Raw genomic sequence first — 22,716 nt, 5'->3', positions numbered from 1 at the left:
GAGTAACCTTGTAATTCTGTTTCCATGGAGTTACATCTTATAACATTTAAGTTATGTTCAAGTATTACTTTCTGACAGGACCACTGGAATACCTTACTCTGTGATACTAATTTATCTTCTCTACCTTTGGAACCAAAGGACTGAGCAAAGAGGTCATCTTTACAGTAAAGTCTCTGCCCCTGGAAAAAAGCACATCTCTATACTGAACCAAACTAGTATTACTGTAGCTCCAGGCAGGAGTCACAGTCTTTGCTGATGGATAACTGGGAAAGAGCGGTCGGAACACAGTTGTTTTTAAACGATGTCATGGCCATTTGGAGATAGCCACCTTGTCATTTGGTACTCGAAATCAAGATGTAATCCTTCTTCATAAGCAAGAACTTGTTGATGGTCCAATGAAAGTGACTAATGAAAATTTATTTTCTATCAATTATAGCAGGACAAAGACGGTTCTTGCATTTACATCTCTAGTAGAATGCCTTGATGGCCAAATTCATTTAAAAATTGAAAAAATTAGGAATTTGGGGCTTGGGAGACAGAACTCAACTTTTACAATCATCCTGAAAATGTGATTTTTCAGCTGCAGATTATCAGCTGTTCTTCTGGGACACTAAATACCTCTATGTGCCTGGGCCCTCCATGACCTTCAATGACTGAATTATTCAGTCTTATATTTCAGTAATCTGCTGTTTTCCTTGTCCTTTGGTAGGATAAGGAAATGTCCTGCTTTTTGACAGTGCCCTCATGAATATCATATCCTCAAAAAGGTGGGGGAAAAAACCCCCAACTATGTGGAATGCAGGAAATGAAATAATACTTCCAATCATGAATCTGTGCATGTAGATGATGTACAGTAAGAATACAGATAATGCTGTTCCCATTTTATAACTTGTTGCACTTTCACGTTTGTAACATAACAAGGAGTATATATTTTAATTATAAGGCTGAATATCTTGAGATTTAATATTCAGTGCAAGAAACTGTTACAAGATTGAAACGGCTGTGTTAAGTGTACACTGTGAAATTAACAAGTTTTGTTTCTGAAGCTTTATATACTTTCAAACACGCAATAGCTAGCACTATATCATGTCCTAATTTCATGTCTAAGTATATAACATGTATCTGTATAATTGACTTATTTTCCCAGAAGACAACTTTCTAGTGTTCTGGACAGTCATAAACTTCAGTTTTCAATTCATGAAAACACTTCCTTCCCTCGTTGCTTCCCTTCACCTTGTTTAGAATGAGTAAGCGAAGCAAACTGATAATTTTCATAATGCATTCCATTTTCCTCATACAACACATGAAATAATATCTTAAAAAATTAAATATTTGCATAAGAACTTGCACATGACCAGAAAACCCTTTTCTAACCTAGTCTGACAAAGGTTACTAACAGCTCTGAACAGATGTGTATAATAGGACATTCAAATACGTGTACAACATTTCTTGGAATACTTTGTGGAAAAAAAATTCTTAGTATTTGGTTCCTTGGACCTCTCCTCTCTAACATGCATATCCTAACAGCATGCTGGGCCTGCATTCCAAAAAGTCATCTTGGCAGCTCCTTTTAGTCCACCTCCCTGGAACAATGCCTTCTGATACATGGCTCAAAAGTACGCACTGGCCTTCCTGTGCTGGGCAACTCAACAGCTGACTATGTACAGTAAAGTCAGTCACTTCCACAGAACAAGCAGCGATACCTGATCTTATTAGCCTTTTTACATAAAGATTCTCAGGAGAGTAATGTTGCATTAGTAGCCTTTACTAAATTAGAAAACCAAAAGGGAAGATAAATCAATATGAATGTACATTTGCTGATATTGATTTTTCCCCTCATAGTCAGCATGGGAATATTGTGGCTCCTATTAATATAAGGAGTGGGAGAGCTTTAAACAGCTCTGTCTGGATAATTACCCATAGTTTTGGAAACTTATTCAAACTTCTTTAGTCTGTAATTTTGAACTAGATGAAGTGAGAGATATGAAAGGCAAGAAAGGATTCTGTAAGCACATTGGCAGCAAAGGGAAGGCTGAGAAGAATGTGGACCCACAGCTCAGGCTGGCAGGGAAACTAGTGACAAAGGACATGGATAAGGCTCAGGTACTTAGTGCCTGTTTTGCCTTACGTTATTGTTCAGGGCTTGGTTTTTTTTTTTCTTCCTAGCAAGGTTTGTCTTTAGGCCTTCCAGGTCTCTGAGCCCAGTGGCAGTCTGTGGGAGGGGAGCACTTAAGCCAGTTGGACATACACAGATCCTTGGAATGACATGAGCTGTATCTGAAGATGTAGAGAGAGGTGGCCAATGCCACTGCAAGGTTACTCTCTCATTTTTGAAAGGTCATGACTGTCAGGGGAGGTTTTTGATGACTGGAAAGACAAACATCACATCCATCTCCAAGAAAGAAGACCCAGGGAGCTGTAGGGCAGTCAACCTAACTTCAATTCCTGGGAAGATTATGGAGTAAGTCATCCCAGAAGCCACATTCAAGCACACAAGGGTCAAGAAGGAACAGCCAGACTGTATTTACCAAAGGCAAACCATGACAGACCAACCTGACTACCTCCTACGGTGAGATGACTGGCTCTGTGGACAAGGGGAGAGTAGTGGGTGTCACTCACCTTGACTTTAGCAAGGGCTTTGACAGTCTCCCATAATATTTCGTAGCCAAATTGTAGAGATGTGGACTGGGTAAGTAAGAAGGATGAAAATTTCCCTGTACTGGCATGTTCAAAAGGATGTGATCAGCAGTGTAAAGTCCTACTGGTGGCCAACTACTAGTGGCATATGTCTCTCGGGTATTGAAATTGGGGCCAATACTGTGTAACACCCTTATTAACAATCACAATTAGCAGAGGGAGTGCACTCTCAGCTAGCTTGTGGATGATACCAAATTGGGGGAGAAGTCAATATGCTGGGAGGCAGAGCTGCTATCCAGAGGGACTTCAGCAGGCTGAAGAAATGGACTGACAAGAACCACATGAAGTTCAACAATGGCAAGTGCAAAATCCTACACCTAGGATGCAATAATCCCATACACTAGGAGAGGCTGGAAAGCAGCTTTGCAGAAAAGGACCAAGTGTCCTGGTAGACAATAAGCTGAACATGAGCAAGTCACAGCCAGGGCATGCTAAGGCGGCCAGCCACATCCTGGACCTAATTAGCAAGAATGTTGCCAGCAGGTCACAGGGAAGTCATTCTGTGAGACCACAACTGGAGTACCCCGTCTAGTTTTGGGCTACCCAGTACAAGACATTGACATGCTGGAGGAAGTCCAGAGCCTCTAAGAAAATTAGGGGGCTGAAGCACATGACGTATGACAACAGGCTGAAAGAACTAGGCTTGTTAAGCCTAAAGAAGAGATGACTAAGGTAGACCTTGTTGCTATCTTCAGGTATTCAAGGGGAGGGTATAGAGAAGTTGGTGCCAGCCTCTTGTCAGAGGTACATAGTGAAAGGACGAGAGGCAGCAGACAAGTCACAAAGGAGGAAATTCCAATTAGACATAAGGAAAATAATTTTCGTTATGAGGGTGGTAAAAAAAACTGGAACAGGTTGCCCAGAAATGCTGTGGAATCTCCATTCGTGTTGCTACTACTTTTGCTTTAAATCAAAGATCTGTTCAGAGTCACTTTTATGGAAAAGGCAAATTTGGGATAAACTGCTATAGTAACAGAAAAAAATTAAGTACAGTATTCTCACTCACAGAACAAAGATCATATTCCTCAGTACTGTATGACACCTGAGAATCAATGAAACTACAAACTTAACATGATATAATTCTCTCCTAGCATAGCAAGATGGATTTGCCATGTGAGAAGAAAAACCCATAAGCCAAGCCATCTTATTCATTTACACTGCATGAAAATGGAGCCATCATTGATGGAGTTAATGCAGATAACCAAATGCTAGAGGAAATCAAACTTCAGAAAAGCTTTACATCATTTTGTTGCTTGAAATTTTAATGACAAGTAAAATGAGCCCCTCTCCCCTTTTAGGCCTAGGGGTTGTTTTTTTTTTTTGGTATACAAACACACATACATATACTACCTAAAGCTCAGACGAAACAGCTTGGTTTATATAATTTTTGCAAACAGCAATATCCAAGATAGAACGTTAAAAATAGTACCCTACGCCTTTTCCTCCCTCTATATCCTAAACCGCATTTCAAACAGCAGTCTCTAAGTGACATACAGTTACTTTTAGGATAAAATGTAATTCCAACTGATAAATAGCAGTTAATGATACTAAGACATTTGAAAATGTTAGACTGCATCATCTCTCTTGGAACTGTACAGGGGGCTTTTACATCTTGTGGTAACTGTTGCCAAGTAGTAGGGAAAACAGAGATGCTTTCTAGCAGGCTTTATCCTTTCATAAATCTTCCTCAACCACTACATTTCTCTTGATGGTCAACCATCTTCTACAACTCTTAAGTCTATGCTCCTTTCTCCCTCAAGCAGGTAGAGAAAACGCCTGTTGTTCTGTATCCCTCAGAAACCACTCGGAGACAAAGAGACAGAAAATGTACGTGATGCTGTATCTGGTTCCTAATTGCTCAGTGCTGCGTGAGGAGAGACTCGCCATACGTTCTGTTCCATAACAGCAGCCACTTCCAACTAGGTCATGTCACAAGCAATGATTAAAGTGACCTAAAAAATGGTCGTGGCAGAAGGGCAGTTTCCAGTAATGACGGCACACTGTTTACCAATCCTTGTGCTCAGCATTTCATTCCATCAAAACCTCAAAACACTCCTCTTATAACTGGAGGTAGAGTAAAATCTACCTGATTTTTTTCTGCCCCAATATCTACACAACTCTGTCCTTCCCATTTCATTTTATTCCTACCAGGTGTCTCATTCTGGCTGCAAGCCTTCTTCAGTTTTGCCCCCATGCTAATTCTGCCTTCCACTCCACCATGGCAAGCCTTGTTCCAGCTCAGCTCTGCCTCCTGTACTCCATCCCGCTCTTCCTGGTTCTTCCGTCCCCTCATCTCATCAGCTGTGACTCCACATGCATCCTGCTTCCCATCTGTATGCTCATGTATTACATCAACAATAACACAATATTATCACTAGTTCTCTTCCAATCCTTCTCTCTCCTTTATAATCCAATCCAATCTACCAAGTTGTCTCACACATTTTCTCTCCCCGCCTGCCTTTTCTTTTTGATTCAGAGATGAAACCAAACATGCTGGGTCTTGCATCAGAAAGGGGGGGAAAAAAAAAAAAAATCATATTGATTAGAATAAGGACTGAAGGAGTTGTTTAAGATGTTAAACTCCTGTTTAATAGAGTGCACCCTCAGCAAGTTTGCAAATGACACAAACTAGGAGGTGTGGCTGATACACCAGAGTCATGCTGCCATCCAGAGCAACCTTGACAGGCTGGAGAAATGGGCCAACAGGAACTTCATGAAGTTCAACAAGGGAAGTGCAAAGTCCTGCACCCAGGGAGGAACAACCCCATTCGCCAATATATGCTGGGGGCCACCCAGCTGGAAAGCAGCTTGGCAGAAAAGGACTTGGGGATCCTGGTAGACACCAAGTTGAACATGAGCCAGCAATGAGCCCTTGCTGCAAAGAAGGCAAATGGTATCCTGGGCTGCATTAGGCACAGTATTGCCATCAGGTCAAGGTAGGTGATCCTTCCCCTCTGCTCAGCCCTGGTGAGGCCCCACCTGGAGTACTGGATCCAGTTCTGGACTCCTCAGTACAAGAGAAACATGGACATACTGGAGAGAGTCCAGGGAAGGGCCACAAAGACTATTAAGGGTCTGAAGCATCTCTCCCTTGAGGAAAAGCTGAGAGAGCTGGGACTGTTCAGCCTGGAGAAAAGGCTCACAAGGATCTTATCAATGTATATAAATACCTGAAGGGAGAGGTAGGCAGAGGCCAGAGCCAGCCTCTTTTCAGTGGCGTCCAGTGACAGGACAAGAGGCAACAGACACAAACTGAAAAACAGGAGGTTCCCACTGAACATCAGGAAACACTTTTTTTTTTTTTTTTACTGTGAGGGTGACCTGGCACTGGCTGCCCAAGAAGGTTGCAGTATCTCCCTCATTGGGGTATTGGAGGTCCTGGGCAGCCTGCTCTAGGTGGCCTGGCTTGAGGGCGTTGGACAGCATGACCTCCAGAGGTCCCTTCCAATCTCAACCGTTCTGTGATTCTGAGAGCACCATGAAATACATTGTATTATCTGATCTGTCAATAACTGAACTCCCTCAGAAGCCACATAAAACTGTTTCAAAAAGACCTTTCCTTACAGTTGAGCAATAAGTCAAGAGTAAATAACAGAAGCACCGAACAAAAACGTCCTGAACCTGTTTCAGTTTTACATGGACTTGTTAGGTTTACTAGTGCTTAAATAACACAGCAATTTCACTGTAAATCACAAAGCAAGTTCAGCTGAAGTTTATAAGATTAATTTAGGATGATAATAAAATTAACAGATTTGGGCAAACCAGCAGGAAAAAAAAAAAAGAGGAAGAAAGAAACTTTGGCCTGTTACTGCTTATGGAAGTCTTTCTCTGAAAAATCCATGTAGTTCAGGTTTCTGTCAAGCAAGGTAATATACCTGTAAGTCTAATCTGACAAAAGACATAGCACAGCATCACCAGAAAATGACAAAATCAGACTGTAGGAGAGGGACTGCCAAACACCTTCACAGCTCTCAGAATTCACTGGAGGAAACAAATTCACACAAGCGTAATAAACCCAGACTCAGATACCCACTGGAGGTTTGTGGTGCTAATACCTTTAGTTTCTGCTTCAAAATCTCATTCAAAGTGCTTAAATCTTCTATTGGTTGCCTGCTGGAAGGTGCCTTTGCCCAAATCCATCCCTCCTAAAAACCAGGGATAGACTGCCTTCATTGTTTCCAAAGGCAACACTTCAAATGTTATCAAGTTTTATCTTCTGGTACAGTTACACAAATCTGAGCTCCTTTTTCTACCCAGGCATTTATTCCCACACCCAGAAACCCTTGAGCAACACAAGCAATAATCAAAGTGAAGAAATAAAATCAAAATGAAGCATTCTTAAGTTTCAGGAAGAAGCAAGTAATTGCATTTAAAGCATAGAGGAAATTGTGGATCCTTATTGCAACATGCTGCATAACGAAAGAAAAAAAGTCAGTTTTCAGTTTGAAAGGAAGTTTACTTTAAAACAAATATCTCATTGATATTTGCTAGCCAAATAAAGCCCATAACAAATAAAAATGGTCACCCAAAGCATTATACCAAAATGTAAAGATCATGGTATTATAAGTTACGTGATCTCACATTAAAAGACATGTACAATAGCTTTTAAGCCTAGCTTTAACTACAGATGGTACATTTGTGAGAACCTTCACAAGCTCTTACCACCTGCAGTAGCAGATATGAAATAGCCGTTAGCATCACAAGAATTTGCCCACAGCAATTTTCACGAGCAGCTATCAAAAATACAAAAAGATTGGGGGAATATTTGAGGCAGAAACACCACTTTACTTGCTTGGTTATTTTGTCTTTAAGGATCCTTCCTTATTATCATCATTTATCTGTTGTAGCTCTCTAGAATTCAGTATTGTTACAACACTAACTTCATTCACTTATGCTATGTCTAAAGCTATGAAATCCTTTATCAGTCTTTAATAAACATCAACATTCTTCATTAAAAAGAAACCAAACAAAAAAAAAATCCAACAGAAACCAAGAAGATACTTCCGTCAGTTAAGAAGGCAATAATGCAAATTCTCTCCATAAAGTAACACTGTAACAGCTACAGGTATAACAGTTATTCAGAGCTTCTCCTTACTTCTTCAATTAAATTAAAAAAAAAAAAAAAAAAAAAAAAAAAAAAAAAAAAAGCTGATTTGAACATACAGAACTCATTTTCATAAAAAGATACTTTAGCACCACAGGCAGTATTCCTTATGCGCCCCATCCCAGCCCCCTGACCAGACTCAGCCCAAGTACTCCTCCAGCCTTGCTACCAGCTTCTTCACAGCAGCAACAGTAGCGCATCTTTGTGATTTCCTTAATATGGCAAGAGCCTCTCTGCCAGGTGAGGTGTAAAAATGAGGTCCTGCCTTAATGTAATTATCTAATGGAACTTTTCATATTAGGAATTAATTAAATGAGGCCATCTTCTCCGTAACTAGTTGGAAAATAGCTCTTTTAGAGCTACAGGTGTTTGAGTCTGCCAAATTAAACGGTGATTACCAGAAAGATGTGGTTGGAAGGGTATTATCTTAGCTAAGATATAATTACTGTTATATCTTATTAACCTATGGGAAATAGCAGGAATGCCCTGTCCTCATCAGTATTTTGGTGGTTTGTCTAGCCAATCAACTGTGTAATGAATGAAGCTGATGGATCAAACAGTTTATGGCAGTTTATCAGGATAACAATAAGGTAATGCCTATCAGCAACATTTTATTGATTATAAGCACATACAGTTGTGGTAACAAAATTACTGAAGAACTCAAATACTGGCCCAAAATGGTTGCCTTCTCATAATAAAATCCAGTGTCCAATTTTTTAACTGTAATTAAAGTAGTATGGGGGTGAAAATAAAGGAACTTGTAAAGTTAAACCTTATGAGAAATATTACTGAAGGAAGTCAGTGATTTCTGCCACACCAAATAAACAAGGTGAAAAAAACCAACAAGTTTTGACAGTATTTTTTCTTTGTTATAGCAGGAAAATCAACAATGTATGTTTAGAACATTATCAGCATTAGGGAGAGACTGGAGGATGTAATCTAGAATTTTATTAAGAGATCTGACAGAATTGTACTCACAATTGTATAGTTACAGAAGTCAGGCAAAGTTTATGGATAAAGGTAACACCTTTTATTGTATCAACTAGTATAACTGGGAAAAAATATTCCACGCACAAAAATCTTCTATAGGTTTATCATTTTCTCATTTCTGCTCAGTGAAAAATAAGACACTGAAATCATAGAGTCACTTAAAACATTGAAAATCTAACACTGATAAAAATCGGAATTTTTATTGATTAAATGTACACAAGAAAGATTTTTTTTTTCTGTATAACACTATAATTCCATGCAATTATATTGGTACAGCCTCTCCCTTCCTCCTCCTGAAATAGTCTTTCCCTGGTATTAAATTTTTTTTCAGCTCAGATTATGCCCTCTGAAAAGTGATTAAAGCTCAAAGATCAAAAAGAATTCTTCACTCCAGAAGAAGAATATCTCCATAGGAAGTTAGAAAGAAAAAATTGTAGTTCAATTAATGACAGTAGGGAACTTTCCTTTAGTTCATCTCCAGCTAGGCCACTGGCAGAAGCTAGGCCTATAAAAAAGTTAAAGCTCAGTATCTTGCAAATACATGTACAGCAAAAGAAAAATTGTAGTCACTTACTACCAGAATCACTTAGCAAAATGTAAGTCAATGAAAGAAACAGTCTTTTGAGAAAAACCCAGGCTCTTACATGTAGAAAAAAACCAACCTTCAACTGAAAATCATAGTAAATTATAGTTAATTATTTCATACACAGTATGTATAATATCACAATTTCAAAACCAGCAATGCCAAAGAATACTATCCCATTCTTGTGTGGAACTAACATTTGCAGCAAATCTCAAAACAGTCTCATAAACTGCACCAGGGAGCAACATTGCAGACACACAGGTGCATGCTAATAACTTAATGTGCTGGGGTTTATTTGGGGGCGGGGGGGGAGAGTTGTTTTGAATCAGAATGAAAGTAACCAGATTTAGTTTTAGTGCGGAGATATTTTTTTTTAATAACTGCACCACATGAAACTGTATAGTCTGACCCTATACTTGTCAAGGAACCTTTAGCAAGTAATAAATTATTAACAAAAAGACTAAAATTGTTTTAACCATTAGGACTGGAGTTAAGAAGCGGTCCAACAGTACAACAAACAATTTCAGCTTTTGAGCATGAGGAAAGCACTCTAAAGTGAGCTGCTCAGAGCCTGTAATAAATGTGGTCTGAAAAGACCGTACATTTCAACAATGTCTGGGAAGGGATGCAGCTAGCCTCCAACACAAACCACAGGGGCACTGGTTCCCAAGTGGTGAGAGGTACCATGCTGCAGAGTTGTGAGCACATCCTCAGAAGTATGTGGAGCATGGGTAACCAAGCCTTGTGGGATCATCCTGGCTCCACAAGAGCAACCCACTGTTCCCCAGGAAGCTGGCATGCTGGAAAGCACCACGCAAAGATATTCAAGTGGCCCTGGATGGGGTAAGAGGAGCTTGTTAATACTGCCTCAGCACCCCTTCTGCTAGCAGGGACAGCGGTGGTGCCTCCAGTCAGAGTGAGTAGAAAATTATGGCAGCCTTGGGGAAGGAATAAAAAGGAAAAGGCAACTACCGTGCAATAACAACTCCAAAGGGGCTGGAGACGACGAGGTGAAGAAAATGAGGTGCTCGACACTACATTTTCTCAAGTGATTCCTGCTGTTTATTAAAAAAATTGCCGCTCAGGGAAACGACTGAATGTGAACAGGTAGGAAAGCAGTCAGTCGAGGCTGTGATCTCAGCAACAGTATGAACACTTGTTTTTCGATCACTTCATTTCCCCAGTCTGACTGGTTCACACCGTGGCCACACATGCACTTGTGCCAGTACAGTACCAAGGCGCCAGAATGGCAGGACTGAATGGCTGGGGCCTGGGACAGGGGTTGCGTATGCCCAGCAGTGCCACCAAATATATTCACATAAAATCATATCTTCAGTGTTGATAATTTGCTGTAGGAAGCATGGCTTAGTCTTTAAAGTGCCATCGATTCTTGAATGTGAAGCAAAGGCTTAATATTTGAATATTTGAACAATATTCATAAATATATGAATATTTGAACAATCCTTGTGAAAAGGTTTGGCCTAATCGTCTTAATGTTTATTATTAATGGAGACCTTAAGAATGTCATGCTGTGTGGATTTTGCCTTAAATCGCTCTGGATATTACCTACACAAAATATCTTTCATACCATGTCAAAAGCATAGGTGTGGGGTTTTTTAACAGAATAGTATCCAGGTGGGTGGAAGACAAAAATGTGACATTCTAATGATATACTTCATGAAATTATGACATTTTGAAAGCTAGAAAATTACTTTGTTTCATAAACAAACTACAGCAAAATCATTCTAGCTTGATTTAGTAGTTATTATGGACTACTGGATTACTGACTGTAAGCAAATAACTGCAGTTTAAAGAATCAACCTTTTTAAGTTGTGACATTTTTGCTAAAACATCCTTAACTCTTTAGAGGCAGTGAGAATTCACAGTGTTTCTCTTCTTAACAAGATCTTGTTTCATTGGAAAATTTTTAGTCTACTATCAAGTGATCCCATAAAGCAAGGCAGAACTAATGGCTTTATTAAGTACCTTTACTTCAGGCTAAAAGGAAGGAGCAATTACATCCCACTTACATAGCAAAACAGGTGGAACCAGCAGAAGTTACATCACAGCGCAACAGAGAATATAAAAAGGCCTGATCAGAAGCTTGACAGGTTCGCTGACTCAAAACACAGGGATAGGGAACCATCTGTCCAGCTATGTTAAAAAGGGACACAGTAATCCAGGAGGGAGGTAGTACTAAAGAAGCATCCACAAACAGGGCACCGAAAACAGACAGGCAAAATTTTTGACAGGCCTACTTCGAGATATTTAACCTCACAGTTGGGTTTTCTTCCATGGAGCTCAAGGAAACAGGACACTCTACAATCTTTGTATGTCAAGAGAAGGGCACAGGAGACACACGTGAGCCGGTCAGTCTGTCTCTCTAACGTAACAAACGTGCAAGTCTTCAAGTATTGGTTACTACTTGGCCTGACAAAAGGGGCAACAACAGAAACAAGGTAAGTTGTAAAAGTTGAAAGACACCTTATTTCTGCTTCAAACATTTTTTTCAGTTGGAACAGGGCTGCAATACATCATCTAAATTCTGTATACTGCTTTCTCCTACCTGATAACAGTTATTGTTCAATATGAATATTGTTCAATATTGTTCAAATGAATAGCCTTTGAAATACAGTTTCTATAACACAATCTTCCTTACGGGACTTTGCAATACCCCCTCACCACCACCACCACCAAAAAAAAAAGAAAAAAAAAAGCAGGGCACCTTTTTTGTAAGTATTGTTGTTGGAGGGAGCAAAGGCATATGGAAAGGGAAACTCCAGGAGATGGACTCCAAGAGTTTGACACTCCTATGTTGGTGACAAGTTGGGACTTTCTGTAAGCAGGACAATTGCCAAAGAATTGGAGATGAGATGGTAATGATAAACTCCAGCACGTGAGGAGGAATGTGGTTAGGTGTACCTGGAAACTGGGAATTGAGGACTATCTAATCAGCAAAAAGAAATGATTGTGCATCTGTTCACTATTTGAGCAATGTGACTTATATTTCCTACTTACTACTTTTTCTTCTTTTGCCATTCTATTCTGGTCATTTCCAGACCAAGGACAGCAGTTTCCCTTGTCCACCATGAGCCCATATACCTTCCCTGCTGTTGCAGGATCTGTAAGTCAGCCGGAGCTTTGCAATGGAACTGCTTAGAGCCATTTTCCCACCACACTTAAAAACTTCTAAACTCTAAAGCTGTGTTTCATTACAGCCCCAACTGAAACAAGGCAGCTTTAGAAAAAGAGGAACTAAGAGTGAGATGGATTATAATAAAAGGGTACGTATAGAGGTTTCCTCTCCCACTATATGCTTGCAGAGCAAGCTGTAGGTCCCTATTCTTAGTAATGGAATTTTTAGTGGCCTTCTGGGCTACGACAAAACCTACATATTCTCTCCTGAGTCCCAGAGAACATTCTCTCTTTCTGTCCTTTCTGAGAGCATGCCCATTCCTAACTCCACTCAAGAGACTCACTGTCCCTACATTTAATACTATGAATTCCCAGCTTGCTGTCTCTCAGTTCTCTCCTATCCCCACTTCACACTATGGAAGCTTTTTCATCTGGGCTTGCCCATTTGCTCTCGGAGCAGTTGCTACTGCTCACTCTACCCCACAGGCTCCATCTGGCCTAGAGTGAAAAGGAGGGAAAAAACCAAAATTGCAGTCTTCATCCCCTATGTTAAGCTACTGCCCTTTCAAAAATGTTGCGTCGAGGATATTGCAAACTAACACGATAGCATCCATTACCTTTGCCTTTAGTTCTTCCAGGGTATCCCAGTCTCTGGAAGGAAATATATCACCCTACTGCTTCCATATAGAGAAGGTGGTAACTCCTTCCAAAATTGCTACATAGGTCTGAGGTGATGAAGCAAAAAAAATTTGCTCTCGCAGGCGGTTCAGGCTGGACGGTTAAGCAAATCTTTTAAATGTAAGTACATATTGAGTTTATCTGCATGCCACATAAAGCTCATGTATTTGCTGTAAACTGTTGCTATCAATAGATTAATAATAAATATGTGTGTCCGACAGGAAAATATGGTCTTGTCCATCTGTTCCTCTGCTGTTTGTGTATCTCCATATCATAGTATGCTTGTTTATGTTTCAGCTGCTTGTCACATGTATGTGTGTATATATATATACACGAGGGTTGTATGATGGCTTAGTTTGCACTCACATTCTTTTTCCCTTAAGTTCTATGCAGAAGTCTGTGAGTGTATGCTAGCAAATACAGACCGTGTATATCCATCAATCTGAACCAACTTCGCTTCCTGTTCGAGTGCCGTGCATGCATTGCCTTGGTGCACATGTGTGAGCACACAGGAAGCACACACATCCTTACAGATACATGTGCTTGCAGATACACGCGCTAACTTTGCACAGCCTCACGCGTACAATCTCTGCTCAGGTACACTGGTGCGCCCACATGCTCCCGTGTGTACATGAGGCAGAGCCTACGTGGCTTCAGCTCCACCTCGGCGTGTGGCTCCCTGCTCTCCTGAGGCTTTGTGCGTTATGGTGCACACCACAACTCCTCCCGCTTAGGCTAATGGGCACACAGTGGGTGTACAGGACTCCCTGATCGGCACAGCGAGCGCCCGCGCCCTGGCAGCGCTTCCCGCCGACTTTGGCCGGTTCTGTCAGGCCTGCAGCCGCGGGAACCGCGTTGTTCCTCGGGCGCGCAGCGGCCACTCGGGAAAGGAACCCAGTCGGTGGCCTCCCCAGTGGCCGGGAGAGGCCTGGAAACGAAGGGTGCCAGCACCGAGGGAAAACCAACCGGCACAGGCGGGTCGCTGCCGGAGGAGGCGCTGGCCCTCCCGGTCTCCCCGCGGCCGGGGCGGGCCCCGTCAGGCCGCCTCTCAGCTTGCCCCGTCGCCAACGGCAACAATCCTCAGCCGGCGGCGCTCGGCGCTCGATTGCGGCGGCTGGGCTCCGACTCTCCCGCGCGCCGCCGCTCCGACTGGGCGGGCGGGGGTGGGAGCCGCCACCCTTCCTCTCGGCGTTGGATTAGTTGCGCCTACTAGGAACCTTGTGTTGTTGTCGGAGGCAAAATGGCGGCGGCGGTGGCCGGGGCCGCCCTGCCGGGCAAGGGGCTGGACATCAGCCTGGCGGCGCTGCAGCAGCACGACCCCTACATCAGCAGCATCGTGGACGTGGCCAGCCAGGTGGCGCTCTACACCTTCGGGCACCGCGCCAACGAGTGGGTACGTGACGCCGCCCCTCCCCGCACCCTCCGCCGGGAGGGGAGGGGACGGGAGGGGAGGGGAGGGGACGGGCGGGGCGGGGCGAGGAGCGGCCCCGCCCACGCCGCGGGGGCGGGGCGTCGGGGCGGGCGGCGAGGAGGCCCCGCCCCTCCCCTCTGTGCGGGGGGGAGCCGCCATGGCGGAGGTGCGAGGGCTGGCGTGAGGGCTGCGCTGAGGGGCTGCCTCGGCCCGGCCGGGTGTCCTGGGGTGCTCCCTGCCCTCACCGAGCTGGGTGAGGCGTTGTGCCTGGCTCAGCCTCTCTGGCGAGTGCGAGAAGCCCTGCGGCGCCGAGGACGCGGGTTCCGAAAGGCTTACAGGGCTGTAAAAGTTCCGTCCTGCAGGGCAGGGCTGTAGGAGACGGGGGTTTAAAGCAGGGCACGGGCCTCGGGAGCTCCTCTGCTGTCCGAACGTCTACAGCGGAACCAAAACACGTACCAAAGTGTATTGGAGTTACAAACACTAAAAAGGCTATTTAAGATTAAAAAAAATTAATTACCTAGGGGGATCTTTTGGTAATTTAACATTCTGGCTATTTGCGGGTGGTTGTTGGTTTGCTGTAACGGTGGGGCTTCGGGGCTGTGTTTGAAGAACCTGCGCGGTCTGCCTTTTGTGTGGGTTCCCCCGTACCCGTCCACAGTGTTGCCCCTGAGGGCAGGCGCCGTTTGGAAAATCCTCTCCCTGAATCTGGCCTGCGTGTCGCCTTCAGGTGTAGCAGAGAGTTAATCCAGCGCAGTGTTCGGTCCCATGGTGTCAAGCCTTTAGCCTTTTCAGATCTTGTGATAAAACTTGGGTCGGCTGCACCACCGTGACCTGTGTTGGCTCTAGTCTCTCGCCACCAGCTGATGAAGTTGGGGTTAGTTATTTTTTCATGGCTCAGGTGAGAGAGGTGTAAATGATGGTATTGGTAAAACAGAGATAAAGGGGGGGGGCTCGCAGATGGCTAGCAAAACGCTGCCCTGATTTCAACTTTCTTAACTTTCCTTTTCTTCAGGAGAAGACTGATGTGGAGGGAACGCTGTTTGTTTACACAAGGTGAGGACGTAACATTTTAATGTCTGCAGGTGAAACCTATGGATGTGGAAAAGCTTGCTGGGACGGAGCATGGCTGGATGAAGTAAAATGCTCCTCCTTGTTCAAGGGTGAAAAGAAACTGAAATTGGCAGAGGCAAATGGGGGGAAGAAAACACTGGGAAGGAGACATCACCTTATATTTGGATAAGACTTCCAAATGTGATTTAAATCTCAATATGGGTAAACCGTAGGAATCTGTTATGTTGTTTTAAATACGATGTAGCATTTGCGGTTTAAAAGGTGTCGGGACAAAAAACAAATAGTGAAATAAATAATGGTGTTCCTTAAAATAAGGGAATGGTAGAACTTACGAGGTATTGTGTTCCTTACTTAGGGAACTTTCATACTACTTGTGTCTGATTATTCATTTTTCATGCATATTTCATCCAACATTTTGGATGTTTTTAATGCTTTCTTTTAGCAGCAGCTCTGGTTGTGGCTTTTCAGAGCATTGGTTACCTCATTTATTCTAGTATGTACCTTAGATCTGTTGCGAAGTCTGCCCTGCGTTTGGGTTTCCAAGTTAGTGCCCCAGCATTTCCCTGTGACTATTGTTAAAATCAGAAAATAATACAGCAAGCAGATCTTGCAGTAGCTGCTGGGATGGGACACCGAAGCAGAAACTTTCTCCTTCAACATTTATGTTGATGAGGATCTGGTAGGGCACTGAGAAAGCAAGAGATTGTTTTGGGAAGGCGAGAGATGTATGTGTGAAGTGACAGGGAGGCCCAAGACACTGAGCTTTGTGTGAAGTAGGAATGCTGGTTTTAATCTTTTGAGCTCTATTTGTACCAGCAGTGGAAACCGTCATCAGTAATTTTTCTAAGCTGCTTTCAGGTAAGTGGAGATAAGATGTTGTTATGATTACCACCAGAAGAGGAAAGAACTGGCCCTTAGTTGTGCTAGCAGTAGGTGGAGGTGGCTAGTTGTGTACTGCAAAACAGAAGTAGTATTTCTCTTGTATGTTGGTTTTAAAACTCCGAAACTGACAACATGTAACCTGGCACTTCTAGCATCTGTGATCTTTCACTGTTCTTTTTGTTGGCTGAGGAAGTTTCCATTTACAGCAGAGATTGCTACCCTGGCTGTCCTAGAGGCAGCAGTATGGAACAGGTTGTGAGCTGTGAGTAACATCATACATTGCCCTCCCCACCGGTTTTAACTTTGATTCCCTGTGGCTTTGAACAAAGTCATAAAGTCTTGTGGAAAAAAACATTGCCAACAGACCGTAGGTTGGAGACCACTGGTGTTGCCTTTGTTGCTTCTCATTACTGTTGTGACAATGTAAAGTAACGTGACCGTTTTACTTGAGCTGTCTTATTTATCACCTATCTCGTCTTTCTGAATTCTGAGGAGCGGCCAAAAAATCAGACTTCTGACTGGGTTAACACCAGTGGAAGTGGACTGGTTTTTTGTTTCTTTGTTTGGGTTTTTTTAAGTGAAGTACTGACTGTTGCAAACAAGTATTCTTGTTAAGGGCTCAACTTTTGTTTAATTTTCTGTTGACTCCAATCTTGTAATGCAGGTTTCTGTGCTTTGGATTTCATAGAGAAATCCACTCACCAGCAATTACCAGAGATTGCACTTCTCCCAAATGCTGAGCCATCATCTTTTCCTTTATTGTCATACTTGGTTTGAAAGTAGTATCTCTTGTCAGGATTGTGATAGGTTTAACAGCTCACATTAATAAAAATTATCTAACTGACTTGAAGTGTAACCCCCATGAATGAGCATAATGATTTAGAGTCATAGAACCATAGAATGGTTTGAGTTGGAAGGGACCTTTAAAGGTCGTCTAGTCCAATCCCCCTGCCATGGGCAGGGACATCTTCAGCTAGATCAGGTTGCTCAAAGCCCTGTCCAACCTGACCTTGAATGTTTCCAGGGATGGGGCATCCACCACCTCTCTGGGCAACCTGTTCCAGTGTTTCACCACCCTCATTTTTGTTCTTATGCTTTAGATCGTATGGCAAATCCTATCTGGGATGACTGTTAACTATCTGCAACTGTTAACCTGGGTGTTAAAAAATATACTTGCTCTGGCCCATGACTGAATCATTCTAATTGCTGTTTTCTACTAAAGCGAGAAACTATAGGGTAGATGGTGGTGGCTGGATAATGTGATGCTGATGCTCTGGGACAAGTTGGTGTTTTGTAACATCTTGCCTGTTCAGAAGTTGTAGGCCTTATAACTTGAACTGAAAACTGGATATGCGGATATGATTATGCTGTGACTAAATCATTGGACCTCAAATGGTAGTATCACAGATGTGGCATACTCTCTGTAGCTGTTGTGAGACCAGTGGTCCTTCAGTTATTTCTCATATATAACGTAGGGTTTTGACATAATTAAAAGGATTGCACGAAACACTGCAAGAGTCAATTCTTATTTCCTCGGCAACAAAATTAGATTTTTGTAGTATCTCTTAGAAATTAAAAAAAATATATATTTTTAATATAAACTATATAAAACTGTACAACAAAGAAATTCTAGTAATTTCTTTTTTTCCTTGACTTGATGTGATTTCTAATTGATAATTTTCAGATCAGCTTCTCCAAGGCATGGCTTCACAATTATGAACAGACTGAGCATGGAAAATCGAACAGAACCTATTACTAAAGACCTCGATTTCCAGCTGCAGGACCCTTTTCTATTGTACAGAAACGCCAGATGTAAGTATGTGATATGTTGGGTTAAATACTGAAGAAGTGAGCTCCTCTTCAGAGTCTGTTCTTGGTTAAGGCAGTCCAAATGATTAGACTGCAGCTTTCAAGGGCTGAAACTAGCTGGTTAACAGGTACAGTTGAAGGAATACTTCATGCTTTTTGCCATGCCGAAAGAGAAGAGTTGCTCAGTGCTTCCCAAAATGCCACTCTTCTAAAGAAAATATTAGAATGTGCTTAACAGTAATCTCTTCATTTAACTGACAAATAGTAGACTTCTATGTTTGCGTGCATGCGATGGGCATAGAGACTCACAGAGATATTTTGTGTGTTCTGAATATACCCCAGTCAGTGTTGGGAAGTCTCGCCGTAAAGCAGATCTACTGAGGGTTGGATTAATATTTGTAGTCTTGGTTTTCTGCATAAAAATAGACAAATGCAGCCAATTCAAACCCTGTCTTCTGCTCCAGCTCCAAAATGCTGTCCTTACAGCAAGTTGGAAGGCAGGTTACTTCTAAAGTATTAGAGGTAACTTTTGGCAACGTAGCGTTGAGCCTAATCTAAACTCTGATGAAAGATAAAGTTATTACTTTGGGCTCTGTGTTTATCTTGCATGATTATCTTTGTACAAGAACTAGCAAGTGTCAGGCAAACTCAGAAATAAGTGGAAGACATGAGAAAGCTGTAGTTTTACATGCAGATATACATATGGACTGTTACAACGTGCAATTATATGAGAATGATCAGTTATAAATATACAGTTTATATCTGTACTTGAAAGCAGAGCTGTAGTGTGATCCGTACTTTGTGCTTGATGCATAAAAATAGATTGCAGAAGTGTTTTATGTAAACTGTGATGCAAAAGTGTTCCCTCTGGATGAAGTAAATTCATGGCATACAAAGCAGCCCAGTTTGATAATCTGCTAGACCTTTTTACTTCATAAACTTAATTTGGAGTTGGAAAGTATATCAAGAGGGAATCCTGTTGTTCACACATGCTATGCGGTAGAAACAATAGAGAAATAACATTTTAAATAACCTAAATGAAACTTCTATTTTTGAGAGTATTTGATAGGCTGACAAAGAACTGAAATTCCCAAAGAAACTGAAAAGAAATGCAGACATCTCCAGGCTAACCTAGACTACACCAGGCATTAGGATTTTAAGTACCATGAGACCTATTTATTCCATCTGATTTTGAAGAGTCTTTCCTATGTATATGTAATCTTTTTTAATCTCATTTTGAAATTCCATTAGGAGTTTATGTATGTGTATACTAATATCTGCCTTTTGAAATCTGATCTATTAATTTTTCATTTTTGTTGAGACAATTGCTATAAAGAGTAATTAGAAGTTGTCATAACTCTATGCTGACGTGAAGTAAGACAGTCTTTAGTCTAAGTACTACACATAAACCGTGATTCGTTTGGTTTTTTATTAAGAGAAAAATCAGGGGTTTTGAGGGGGGTGTAAGCCATTTGTTCACTAAGAGATGTCAGAATTTTAGATTTGCAGGGTCTCAAATATAAGTACTAACATACGCTTCTGAGCAGTGGGCCTACGTTCAAGTAACTTGTGTGAGGCTTTTTGGCTAATTGTGCAACAGCAAAATGCAGAAGGCTTCTTTTCTGGGTTCTTCTGTCTAGGCAGTGGTTCTTTTAGGGTAGTTACTGCTGAACTGTGTTTGCGCAGCATCAAGGCCTTCTGTGTTTCTCACACTGCCCCGCCAGTGAGTAGGCTGGGGGTGTGCAAGAATTTGGGAGGGGACGCAGCTGGGAGAACTGACCCCAACTGACTAAAGGGATACCCCAGACCATACGATGTTGTGCTCAGCAATAAAAGCTGGGGGAAGAAGGAGGAAGGGGGGATGTTTGGAGTTATGGCATTTGTCTTCCCAAGTAACCGTTAGGCATGAAGCCCTGCTTTCCTGGAAATGGCTAAATATCTGCCTGCTGATGGAAAGTAGTGAATGAATTCGTTATTTTGCTTTGCTTGCGTGCACAGCTTTGCTTTGCCTATTAAACTGTCTTTATTCTCAGCCCACGAGTTTTCTTACTTTTGCCCTTCTGATTGTCTCCCCATCCCACAGAGGGGAGGGAGCAAGCGGCTGTGTGGGGCTGAGCTGCCAGCTGGGGTGAATCCACAACACCTTCACTGACAGTTTGCCAGTGGCAACATGGAAGTAACAACACGTTTCTTTCAGTTTAGGATCTCTCAGCCACAAGATCTGATAGCTTCTTGACCTCATGGCACTCTTTGCTATATTATTTCCTTGAGTGCAACCATGAAAAAAAGAAACAAGAAGATCCCCAGCCCGTGTACTCCCAGTTTTACAAAGTTATCTTCAGCCTGGGTCTGTGGGTCTGATTTTTACCGCAGTTAGCTGTTCGATCTAACCATGGGTAAATCTGTATCTGTTATTTAATTTGAGAATTTTGTTGTCTGAGAGAAGATTCATGTTTGCTTTACTGAAAAAATCCACTAGTTTAGGATTTCAGTTAGTATCAGATGTGTTCCAGGTATTGGGATATGTTACCCCTAGTTATTTATCTTCCTAAAATACTCTTACAAAGGCTTAATCATTAGTTTTTCAAGAAAACTGAAGATCTTGGTCCTTTGAAGGAAAAACTTTTGTTTTCTCAGATGTTCACAGAAACATCTATGTTTTTTTTCAGAGCAAACTGGCGTTACAGACCCATAGAAGAAAAGTTATTTACCAACTCATTTGACTTTTCCAGGTTTTCTTTAGGTTCCTACAGATGGTTCACGTGGTGATTTCTCCACTGAGATAGATAGCTCTAGCCCTTTCTTCCTTACTGTGTATTTCAAAGTCTGCTACATAAAATGAAGGAACCTTCTCAACATCAAGTATCTGTTTTCTCTAGGGTCTCATCCAAACACGATTCTGAATACCAGTCTTGAATTTTCTATATGAATATTTTCCTTGTGTTTTGCTTTATTATACAACTTGTCTTTATAATTTTTGCAAAACTAAGGTTTTAGGCTTCTTCCTTATTAAATGGAGTTTTCATCCAAAACTGGATTTCTTAGGCCCTAATCTTATAATTATATTATTTTTATCTCCTGCTTCCAGATACTAATAAGGATTACTCAGTAATAGCTGTTTACTTGGCAAAACAGTGGACAGTTTGGCAGTAATACTTAACAGGATCTGGAAACAAGTTATCTTTTTCTAACCTTTTCTTTGACTTGGTTACTTTTTACTCTATTTTTCATACATATCTTCTTATTAGATATAACAAAACTAGCAGAGTTTCTTCTGTTTTTCTAATTGCTAGTTGCTTTCCCATATAACAGGACTTACATTCGGGTTTTGTGACAATGTAAATTTCAGAAAAATACAGAAGCAAGCATTTGGAGGAATAAAGGAGTCCTGCCCAGTGTTTTGTTTCTTCCAGTATTCTCAATGTTTGTTGAAACCAACTTCATTTCAGTACAGCTGAATATCTATGGCTGGCTGTATCACACAGTCGAAAATAAATGCTCTTGGCAACAAAAGGTGTGGTACTTGTGTACTGGACAAATCTGCCAACATTTTGTCACGGTATAGCTATCATTTTGTAAAGATTGCTCTACATCCAATATATGATTACAATAGAAAAAGCTTTCCCAAATTATACACAATAAATATAAGTTTTATGAATACTTAAAATAAGAAAAGGAATATTTTGATCTTACGTTTTACTTCATTGGTTTTCGTATTTCTTCTATTATTCCATATGATCTTGGTCATCTAAAGTTGAAATACTGTCTAAACACCGTGTTGCAGACACCTACAGTCTAATCCCAGGACCTCTCAGGCTGGATTTGGGATCCATGCCAGTTAATGTTTGCACTGATCCACTATTTCACAGAAAAGTTTAGTTTGGGAAATCTGTTAGGCTAGAGCTAGGGTTATTCATTTCAAAGCTAGGAGGGAAGCTCAAATTACAGTTTTTAATGCCAGCAGAAATCCTTGTCCACCAGGAAACAGAAGGTTTATGGATCAAATAGGTATTTTCAATGTGACCTTTAAACTTATGTAGTTAACTGCAATTTTAGATGCTTTCTTTCTGAGAGCAAGACAGTAGTTCTGTTTTTGTTTAGATCATCAAATGATTTTAAGGGTTTTAAAAAATTTCCCGGGTTCTATATTTGAGTAATTTTAACTACATAATTACTACTTTTTTCCTTAATCTTTGGTGATATTTATTGTGAAAACCAATGTTTAGAGCCTGTTGCTTAAGACTTGATGCTGATTAATATGAGAGAGTTCAGAAGAAATGCATAACTGTAAATTACTAGTTAAAATAACTTCATTTTCTTCTTTTAGCATGGATCAGCTATATAATAATTTACTTG

General features: G+C 41.4%; 1 protein-coding gene across 1 annotated transcript in view; it reads left to right on the top strand.

The window, feature by feature from the left end:
* Positions 1-14,427: 14,427 nt before the first annotated feature.
* DCP1B (decapping mRNA 1B) overlaps positions 14,428-22,716 on the top strand; it is a 46,783-nt gene continuing 38,494 nt past the window's right edge. The window contains exons 1-3 of the mRNA XM_076341482.1: positions 14,428-14,580; positions 15,611-15,651; positions 18,236-18,363. Of these exons, the coding sequence (XP_076197597.1) occupies positions 14,428-14,580; positions 15,611-15,651; positions 18,236-18,363 (322 nt within the window). The remainder of the gene's footprint in view (positions 14,581-15,610; positions 15,652-18,235; positions 18,364-22,716) is intronic.

The sequence above is a fragment of the Aptenodytes patagonicus genome, chromosome 1, assembly GCF_965638725.1.
Source record: "Aptenodytes patagonicus chromosome 1, bAptPat1.pri.cur, whole genome shotgun sequence".
NCBI classification, from domain to species: Eukaryota; Metazoa; Chordata; class Aves; order Sphenisciformes; family Spheniscidae; genus Aptenodytes; species Aptenodytes patagonicus.
This window is presented reverse-complemented; position numbering and strand designations above follow the sequence as displayed.